The 11,138-nt window shown below is 38.0% G+C and overlaps 1 protein-coding gene across 1 annotated transcript in view; it reads right to left on the bottom strand.

The window, feature by feature from the left end:
- Positions 1 to 283: 283 nt before the first annotated feature.
- LOC104498144 (dual specificity protein phosphatase CDC14B-like) overlaps positions 284 to 11,138 on the bottom strand; it is a gene marked incomplete at its 5' end in the record, with an annotated part of 35,883 nt that continues 25,028 nt past the window's right edge. The window contains one exon of the mRNA XM_010141490.1: positions 284 to 323. Within this exon, the coding sequence (XP_010139792.1) occupies positions 284 to 323 (40 nt within the window). The remainder of the gene's footprint in view (positions 324 to 11,138) is intronic.

Below are 11,138 nucleotides of genomic sequence, written 5' to 3'. Positions count from 1 at the left end.
TAGTAGCAAGCCCTCTTTATAATAGAGAGCTTAAGTATTTACACCTGAGTCTGAACATACAGATTTTGTTGGTTTTGTTTGAGGAAGTGTTAGCACGTAAGGAAAGTCTCTACCAAGCATGGCGATAGTTCATTTTATTCTACAAGCATGGGAGAGATTCTTCTGTTTCACTTTTGCTGAAAAATGAAGCCAAAGTAATCTTCCTTAAATTGCATCAAGCCCCTTGTAGTCACATCCCCTTCATTCCTCAATATCCTCTTCAACACTGGTTGATTTTTGGAATTTAATGCAATACTGTTCTAGTCCTTGAGATGGATTGGCTGCTGAAATAAAACACAGTTGAGGAAAAAAGTTAAAAATGTTCTCGATACATATTTCAAGCATTTCTGGTAAGGTAAAAAGGCAAGGCAAGCAATACTCCAAAGAAAGTAAGAGAAGATAAAAGTCACTGCATTTAAGAACACAGCAATACTGGTGGTAAAGGAAGCATGGACCGGTGTGACCACAGACAGTGTGAAGAAAGGGTCCGTTCCATACAGAAAAGCAATAGAGGATTCAAAGGACGTAATTTCATTAAGCACATTTGCTGTAAAGCATTCCTTTTCTTTCTCTCCCTCTGAGGTATCAGGCTGTAGGAAAAGTAGAAAGAATAGTAAAGAAACATTAATTTTTTTAAGCTAGATTTAGATTACACAGAGACAAGCTCTGAAATGCTGCAAGTAGTTTTCAGTGCTTGAACAAGGGTGCAGAAGGCTGCTTTACAAATCCCAGCAAAGCAAAAGCATAGGAGATTTTCAAAGCTTATTCCTCTCTGTGAGCTTCTGTAATATTCCTCTGGTTAAAAGACGTAAAGGAATCTATACAATACAGTTTTCATACATTTTTGTCCAAACTCCCAAAGATTTTTTTGGTAATAACTTGACTCCCTTCCCTTGAGCACTTCTACCTACCAAAATTCACTCACCACTCAAGATTTCCCTTCTAATCAACTACTTACTATATACATAATCCTAGTTCGGTTATGCGTGGTTAACACGGAAAAGTCTGTTTCACTTTTCTTTTACTGTGATTCACTTGGCTCAGATCTGGTGTTAAAATTCAAACACGAACTTCTCAGTAACTGGCAAATCTACAAGGAATATGTCTTAACTGGAGACACTGGAGGGCTTCTACACATAAAGACTGTGGGTAATGCTCCAGTAACGCCATTTCTTGCAGTTCAACAACAGTGTCACTTCAATCACAAGACAGAACGTGCTACATCCACTAGTACTGGTCTTCCATAGATGGCAGCTGACACCTAAAGATGGTCTGCAAAGGAAACGCAGTGAATGTTACACACAGGACTGAAATTCCTTAAATTTTCTTTGTAAAGACAGAATAGGGTGTTTAGCTGCAAATGGTTGCTGTGGCTGAAAAATCATCCTGGAGGCATTCTATGATTGTCTCTCCAACAGTGTGAAGGATGAAACGCAGATGTATTACCCAGCTCTGCAGATTACAGTGTGTTAGGAAGGGCTGCAGATGACATTCATCTACAGAAAGAATTGACTAAAATGAGCTAAAGTATCAAGAAATGAGTATAATCCAAAAAAACCTGCAAGATGTTTCCACTGGAACATATAAGATAAGAAAATGAAATAATAAGGGTACACAGTAATGTCAGAACTTCAGAGAAGGCAAGAAGATCTTGACAAAGACAGATGCTGGTTAGGGACTGATCTCAGTTTTGTAATAATAATTATTCTCCTCTACCCTGCAATCAGCTTGATCTGGAATAGGTCAATCAATTTGAGCACTATGAAGTAATGCAAACTGCACAGAGTTCAAGAAATTAACATAAACTTAGAAGAAAAAGCAAAGGGATGTTTGAGAAAATAAGCGAGGTTTTGTCAGATGCTACAGGAAAAATAAACGGACACCCAGAAGATTAACAAGGTACTGCATTCTAAGTCCGTGAAATTGTACAGTCATTCCAAAACACCCTTTAGAGGGACCGGCACGAAACAGCCCTCTCAGATGACAAGATATTAAGAATTCCAGAACTGTGACTTAACTACTTAGGACAAATTCGATTATTGGATCCAAGCATATTCTTTGATCCAAGAAATTATTTGATGACAAGAGTTAGAAGAAAAGATACAGTACATAGAATGAAACATTTGGGGAAGAAGTTTTAGAAAATCCATTAAAATATGAAGTAGTTCATAAAGTTTGAGATCAGCCTGATCCTTGGTCCTCAGAGCCATGAATCTGGCAATACACCTATGGGACTTCTTTGAGAATAACTGAACTCTACGAATTCTATTTCAGTCAGGGACGTTGTTTCCTCCTAAGGATAGAATCCCATCAATTCCGTTTGGACCAAAACTGACATGGTGAAAACAATACAAAACAGAGGAAAAACCTAACCAACCGAACAGGGAGACCCTGTTCAGTAAAAGATCCATTTCGGGAAAAAGAGATTATATTTTAACATACTGTTATACAAATCAAAAGGTAAACTCATACAGTCATTGCTAAAAATTCTCTGACTACAATTTGCTGCAGTCTACTATTAACGACGATTTCCGTTGCCTGGTAAGAGTGAATTTTCACAACTTCTGTTACCTTCAAGGTAACAGGATGAGGAAGAGGAAAGAAAAGCTCTGCAGGGACAAAGCTGCATAAGAACTCAGAATTTTCAGCAATATTTGTAAATCAAGCTGCATATCTACTTTTCATGTCATTTGCCACCTTTTACTCTTGCCACAGAAGTAAGTCTCTTTAGCACCTGACAACCCCATTCAAAAGTTTCTCTTTACAGGCACAAAGCAAATTCTGCTGAATTATGACCACTGGAAATGGCTTGGAAACAGTTTTAAGCTACGCTCTCAGGCTCCTCTTTGATAATGACCTGAAGAGCTGCCACAGAGGGGCAGGAACACATGCACACACAAAGAAAGACAGTAGTAGTGTGGCCATATGCTTCTGGGCCAAAAGGCACTTCTCAGTCTTGCATAAATCCATCCAAATTTAAAATTTCATTAAGTTCTGCTGGAAAGGTTCAGTGCAGATGATCAGCCATACTCTCAGTACAAAATCTCACACCAGCGCACACGTGCATTTTACACAATTCTCCTCTCCACCACTACTGCATGTCAGCTGTCCATCAAATTCCCCTTAGTTTTGACTTCATGTACTGACTAATAATTGACTTGATGCTGTGAACAACTTCTCCACCTCTTACTCCAGGCAGAGGTTTGGTAAAGAAAAGCTTTTTTTTTTTCTCCTGTTGCCGAAATCCCTCACCTTCCGTAGTTCTGACTCACATTAGGAATTACAACATAAAATTCTTAAAGTTGAAAGACTGAGCAACATAAACAAATGACATAAGATTTAAGGTTCCAGATATTTTCAGTACATGACATAAACCATAAAATTGTTTCTCGTTTCCCATTGCTTAGAGGAGGAGTTGAACTGTGGCAAAAGCTCCTGTCAGCAATGGATACGCCAGCTCAAAGTATGTGCCTAGAGAACAGTTACTGGATCTGTAAAGAGGGTAACTCTCACCTTTTTAAACTGTTTTTTCTTGCAGCAGACCTGGTAGTTCTTTTAGTAATGTCTCTACTGTCAGAAATGCTAGGTTCAGAGGTTTTATTTTTCTGAACTCTGGACTGCAGAATTACTCTGGAAAGAGTAGGAAAAAAGAAAGATTATATAACCTGAAGGTTTCTAGGAAAAACACTAAAAAGAGGATATTACAGTTGCAGCAGAGCTAACAAGGACCAGCTGGCTTTTCACAAATCATTCTGAAAAGCAAACTGTTCTGCCTGAAACACATCCTTCTCTTTGTAATGTCCTTGTTACCTTGTTATGGTAATGCAAGTTGTTTTATTAAGAGCTCAACCACTTCTCTGGAAGACCCTAGAGCGATATATTGACTAATTCTTTAAACAGGCAAATAAATCCTCGTCTTGTTATGGTAATGCAAGTTGTTTTATTAAGAGCACAGCAGTTTGTTTCATTGGTCAGTTTGGGTTCTTTTGCTTTCAAAGAATTAATGTTTTTGAATTTTCTGTTAGATTTTTTGATGACAAAAAGAAACTGTATTTTAAATTTCTGGGGGTAAAAAGAAAGAGATATATATATATGAAATGAAGTATGCAAGAAAACCAAACATTTTTCTAGACTGACACAGAAAGGAATTCAGAAAAAACCCTCAAATAACTAAATTTGTGAAGATCAAAGTCTAAATTTCCTGCAATTAACCATAAGATATTCCCTTCAAATACAGTAGGCTAGGAAAATCGTTGCATATGCTGGCATTTTGCTCTTACAGGGAACTACTACACCATACTCAGAACTCAGCTGTACATGCTGGTTGTGCTCAACCACTTCTCTGGAAGACCCTAGAGCGATATATTGACTAATTCTTTAAACAGGCAAATAAATCCTCGTGTTGCTTACATCAATAAGAAAATAATTCCTGACTCTGATATGCAAACAACTCTTTTTAGCCACCAGCCAACTGGTTCACAGGGAAACCATTGTCTTCTGTATTCCTAAATACTTGTAGTGAAATTATGGTAATCCGGAGACAAAAAGTGACGAGTGGTCAGTGGAGTCCACAGATACCTCATTGGTGCATCATCTACTCCCCAGTTATTCCATCGGCGCAAGTTCCAACTATAAAACTACGCATCACTGTAGAGATTCAGAGCTAAGTGTAACTTAGCTATTACTGTTTCTTTTCCCCTGCTGTTATTAGACTCTTAATATTCAGTGGCTTCACTGAGTCCATCTGTGTCAGCAGAATGTATTAGATTGAAATGAAAACCTTAACTGAGTTGTATAAACTGCAGTCTGGTTGCTTAATACTCTGAAGAAACTGTTTTCAAGGAATCCTAAATAGGAACTTAAAATGTAGCTTTTTGGAGCAAAAGTTGACAGGCATAAATGGGAGAAAATAGACGTATTTTCATGTGACATATTCACCAAAACCAGAAATGCAATCCTCCCCCTGCCCCCATGCTTTCACTTTTTCATATAAAAATTTATATCAAAATTAGAATGTGCATTAGAGATAAGTTTCATCTAACATAATTTCATCTAAAATAAATTCTTTACCGCAGTAAAATTGATCAGGAACCTTATTTACCACATACTTCTAGATTTTTTATCAAACAGATGACTACAGAACCACAAAGTTCAAGCATGTTAAATCTCTACTTGTACAACTCTCTCTTAGTATTTCAGACTTGCAAAATCTTGTCTTTTGATTTGCAGAAGTCCAAACCAAACCATCTTCTCTTCCTCTGGGATAAGATACAAGACTGTAATGGCAAGTACTATCAAAATAGAAAGCAAATTCAACTGTAAACATAACATACCCAAAATCAGAGAAATTGGTTATTCCAGAGGCTGAAAACAAAAACCAGATACCTTCAACACCTTATCATGCTTCTGGAGACAACACAAATTCTTTCAACAATCTCTTTTCCTTTCATGGCCAAGGTGAAAAGGTTAAAAACCTGAAAGTTCACTTTATAATTTCTATTCTGCTTGTAAACCAGTTCTCGTAAGTTTATTAAACAGTAACGTGTTATCTAATATTAAAATTATCTTTTCAGTGCATACAACATGAACAAGTCTGGGCTGCTGCACTTTCACCTCAGCTTTAAAAATTACAGCAGTGGCGAAAAAAGACTTGCATTGCACCTTTCCTCTGTGCCACCAGCAACTTCCAGGACTGAATGGAAAGGTACAAAGCTGCCTTAACCCCGTAACGTTTAATCCCTGACATTTGAGCATGACCAAATCATGCCAGATGCTGGTTTGTTAGTGCTCATGGAGACAGAAATATGGAAAAACTATGTTTTTTCTTTAAATATACACATACAGTGTCTCTCTGTATAAAATGCATGTAATGAACACATAAAAGAGAGCAAACGTTACTGGACATGACCTAATGGTTATAATCTTCCTCTTGTAAGTGTCCGTCCTTTCCAGACACCAGAAGTTCAGAAAATAGGTGAGTATACATGGCTTAAACACACATACTTATCTAATGTAAACTGAAACACTGTGAAGTGTTGAGATACCATCTTGCACAAATATTGATCTTTTCAATGTATCATAGGTAAGCCCTCACCTCCCACAGAATTTCATTTTATCTGTTCAAACCAAAGAAAAGAAGAGGTTCTAAAAGGAATGGTGACCATATATACTTGCATCTTAAAACCAAACGAACCACAATAAGGGCCTCTTAAGAGTGCTGTTATTTACCAAAAGGAGGGAGAGAAGGAGCTGGCTTATGGGATCATCTCCGAGCCAGCTGTGAGAATGGTAGAACCTTTAACATCACCTGCTCTTCAGCTGATGGATCATTTTTGTATCTCTGTGATACACGGTTTCACACGGCTACCCAAGAGTAAAGATTAACTGAAATCCCTGTGGACAAAACATTTGTTGAAGGATCAGATATGTTTAAATCAGACTAAAATTCTAGACTTCCAAGGCTGATGATTAGCAGACCTCAAGGAAAAACAGACGAGGTCCCACTCACAGCATCATCTGATATGGTGTTACAACTAAACAGTCAGAGCTGTCAGGCCCGACATCTGTCAGCTCAGGAGCAGTAACAGCGCTATCAGAGCTTTTATTAGAATGCTACTGCATACGAGTTTAAGGTAAGAGTAAACAACTATCTTATTGTATGGAATCCTCATTTACCATAATTAGATTAGCAGCTTCACTTGACAGCAGGTTCAATAAATAGGTTTTAGAATGGATATGAGCAGAAGCCACAGTAAAGGAAATCCTACTCCCCACCCCCCCAAAAATCCCAAACTATATTAGAGAAGGGTAGGATCCTCAGGACCTTACTACCTTACTTTTTTGTAACTGTCTATGTAAAACAGCATGTCATGCTCTACATGACAACAGCAGACTTCCAGAAACACCAGAAGAAAGTGCATCTGAGTACACAAGGGTTTTCTAACTCAATGAAAAATACTGGAAAAAAAAAAAAAAGAGATAACATTTCCTGAACATAGGCTACAGGATGCTGTAATAGCCACACCACTAAAATAGTAATCCATATATTGTAAGAATTTTTCATCTCTAGTTAATCTATAAGGGAAGCATCACTTGGTAGTTCTGAACCTAACACACTGCCCAAACACAGACTAGTTTATACGCTACTTTCTTATTCAAGCTAATATATTTGCCCTTAAGCAAATCAAAACCTGCTTAAATGGAACAGCGTTCGGGTCAGTAGTAACATCTTTTAAGTAGTTCACAACTTTTTTCCACTATTTAACTCGGAGCACTTTTGGGGTGGACAGGTATACCACCAAGATACAGAAGCCCAAACCCCACAAGCCAAGACAAAATCCACAAAACCTGAAATGCCATACATCTTGAAGAAAAAGAAATCCACATAACGAGCCTTTTTAAAATAAAAATTACTACGGTATCTTAGGGAGGGATGAGGGGAAGAGAGGTTAAACACGAGCCTGTCTTCTCTGACCTGCGATGGGCATTTTACTCCTGCCAAGACTACCTGTCTTACGAGGCCTGTCAAATGCAGTATTGCTCTCTCTTTCATCACCTCATGATTTTTAAAAAAATAAGCCTGAGAGCTCTACCACTGCTCCAAGTCATCCACAGGCAACAAGTGACTGATACCCTTCAGTCTACAGGGCTCCAGCCAACAGGACTGCTAGGCTAGTCAAGAGAGATTCATAATCCTGACTGATAGTTTGGTCTCTTGAAACACAAGGGACACTAGCTGCTTAATGGAGAGAATGTCAGCCTAGCTTTTAAGAAAAGCTTAAGTGTTTCTCTTCCTGGGCATAAACCACAACATTGTACGACTATCAGTCCTGGCTATGAGGCAGCAGCACCTGCAACCCGACTGCTTGGATCATGACACATTTACTAATTTCAATCAGCTTTTTCTCTGTTCCTCTGGCAAGGCAGTTTTTAGACAGAACACAGAAACCATAAGAGAAAGGATGATAGTTGAGTGAAATTGATCTTCCAGTACAGGGAGGAAAAAAAAAAAAAAAAGGACAGACTGTTTAATTTTTTTACACCTGTGTTTTATGTTTAGCTTTTTATTCTGTTTTCAGAAATCTGAGGGCTGACTTCTGGAAAACACTGAGATAAGCAATACTGCTGCATTCGGAGCAAGCCTCTCATTTAAGTACATTTTTTGACAAACTTAGTCACCAGCAAAAAAAGAAAGCTAAAGTGATTTTTAGTTCTTTTTTGGTTTTTTTTTCCTCCACAGGAATACATTAAGATTACCTCTGCTAAGGGTAACTAAGTTGTCAACAAGTCCCCCAGTTCTCATTCCTTAGTTATTAGGTTACTGACTTCAGCATGAAAAATCCCATACTGTTTAAAAATGCAGACAAAAAGTTGCAAGGCCAAAGGTAAGAAGGATTAAAACTCTTAATGTTCTGCTAGGAGACGCTGCCTTTTCTTGCTTAGTACGCTGACCTGCTTTTTCTGTGAGAGCACCAGTTTCAAGCACGCACCCAAAGTAACCATTTTGCTTTGAGGATGTCCCGGTTTGGGCTAAACTTCCTGGTTTGAGCTGAAACTTCCTTGTTTTGGTTAATGAATGAATAGGAATTATTCCATCCAGGGTGGTGGTGGAGCTGCTTCAGGGAGACACAGTAGCAAGCAAAAAATTCTTGTTTGGGTTTCCTGGCAGTTCGGTGTGCTGCTGAAGTTTGGTTTGGCCAAAAGATGGAAGCTGTTGTTTGATGAAGACATTGCACCTTTTAAGTGGAAGCAAGGCAGAGCCACTGACAAAAGCTCAGTGGAGAAAGTGAGAACAGTACTCAAGGAACTAATGTTTTTAATACTTCACTCAGCTCCTCAATCCAAATAACAGATAGAAGGGATTTAACTAGTCTTTAAAGCTCTACAAATAACGTAACTGGGAACAAAAGAAGATGAAACCACATTGGCTGTGTAAACAAGTGAGCCTTGACCTAATACTGCAACCTGCCTCATCTTCTGTTATGCTAAACAGGAAAAGAGAAGTCCCATTTTAGTGCCTTTTACAGCACATAATACTATAATCTCTTAGTAAAAACAAAGACCTACTGACATTTCTAATACATTCTAATTCCACATGAGTAAAACCATCCTTAGGGAAACTAAGCTCCTTTGCAAGTTCATGAATTTCAAAGCAAAGCTGCAGCTAACATCTTCATTTGCAATACGCAAAGGACGGGATCATATTTTAAAGCAGTAGTTTTTCCTTCTTACGAATATTGTTTTGTTTATACAGTTTTGCTTATTTGCAGGGGCATGCAGAGAAGAAAGGCTTCAAAATTATAAATTATCCTAATAAAAGCTCTGCATCTTTTTGTATTGCAAGCCAGCCATAAAAATCACTATTATTCCAAATAATAGATACAAAAATACAACAGCCAGAGCAGTGAAATTTACTCTTGCAACAAAGCCAGTAAGAAGTATGATATGAAAACATGCACTTATGAGACATACTAGACAGAAAGCGTCAGCTATTGTAGAGAAATGGAATGGGACACTTACACAGTGGCTCTCTCTCAGGGGGTCCTGATGGTTACTATGTTCTTAAACCATCTAGACAGAATAGCAGGCTGGGCAGAAGGGAGCCACATACAATCCACCAGATGACAATGCTACAGAGTGCAGACACCAGCATAGCTACGAGCCATCTAAAAAAGGGGTTGGAGGAGGAGGAAAAGATGAACAAAAACTCAAAAGCAAAAGCTATTGGTGCACTTTAGCTTGTTCAAAATTCTTCAAAAGCCTATCGCTCTATAACCTTTGCCAAGCATGTTCTTACTTTCTATGACTGTAACAATCCATGCAACCATAAAGTGGTAGTATCCACGTAGTATCCACGTGTTGCTGGAATCAAAGCAAATTTTCTGATATCCTCACTGAAGTCGTCTATTCCAAAGAAAGTCTGCATCGCTCTTTTGAAAATAAGTGCATGCTGGCACAGTAAATCTTCTGACTACTTGCTGCCATCTCTTACACAGTCTGATCAGCCTGTATTCAGATCATACATCCTACTTCACAATCATACGTTCTAATACTAGAATGTTAGATGAAAGCAAGATCAGTGTGTAGGAACAAACCATTTATGTCAACACCCAGATAATGGGGTGTATTACCTTCCTGTGTACAAGGAAACATTCATAACCCTTTGCCAAAGGTGCAGAGTGTTGCTAATTAGAACATATACAAAGTATCCATTCATCAAAGCACACAGAGTTTATACAGCCAACTTCAATAAACACTAACAAACGTTACATAAAAATCCCTTGGGACTTAGATGTAAGCGATGCCTCTAGCTCTCAAAGACTGTTAATTGTCCTAGTTTTCGGTGCTTTTAGTTTGCTTCTTTTTCCTTTTCTGCGAAATAAAACCACACAGAGGATTTAGAAGTTACTTTTTGTTTGCTTAGATAAAAGCGCCAAGACTAATTATTTTTAACAGTCTGAACTGAAAGGGAATAAGACTGACACCTCTTCTAGTAGGCAAGACTTCTGACTCACATAGAGCAGCTACATACTCTTAGTGATATTTTGGTTTAATAACAGTAATGTAAGAAGTTATAAATTCATTTTTCACCAAATTATTTCAGCACAAGCTGCAAACCATACAAGTAACTTGGAGGAACAGGAGGAGGGAAGTTCCAAATCCCCTTGCCACAGTGAATACTGTAAGAAACAACTATAAGCTCTACATCAATTACTTTAATTCTACAGAAGTACAAGCTAACTACTTTTAATTAGAGCAGCCATGTTGCAGAATGCTTCATAAATGCAAAAATCTTTTAATAGTTGATAGGCTTTCTGCATATTAAGAGAATGGCTCTAAGTATCATAGTCTCATTCTCTGGAGCATGCAATAACTGAGATCTTTCACAACCTTTATTATGCCACTTGAAGTACCTTTTATGAAAAAATATTATGAAGTGGAAACTGAGGCACTATGTCCCTTAGAAACTAATGTGCAAGGTAGCTGTTTTTAACCATGCTATTTGAGGTAACTGACGTGATGTGTTTTGGGTTGGTTTTTTGTTTGTTGTTTTTTTTTTTTTTTTTTTCAGGCCCGGAGCGAGCCACACCCTTCCGTCA

This window comes from Buceros rhinoceros, unplaced genomic scaffold, assembly GCF_000710305.1.
Source record: "Buceros rhinoceros silvestris isolate BGI_N320 unplaced genomic scaffold, ASM71030v1 scaffold11858, whole genome shotgun sequence".
NCBI classification, from domain to species: domain Eukaryota; kingdom Metazoa; phylum Chordata; class Aves; order Bucerotiformes; family Bucerotidae; genus Buceros; species Buceros rhinoceros.
Note: the sequence above shows the minus strand (reverse complement) of the source record. Positions and strands in the feature narration are given on the sequence as shown.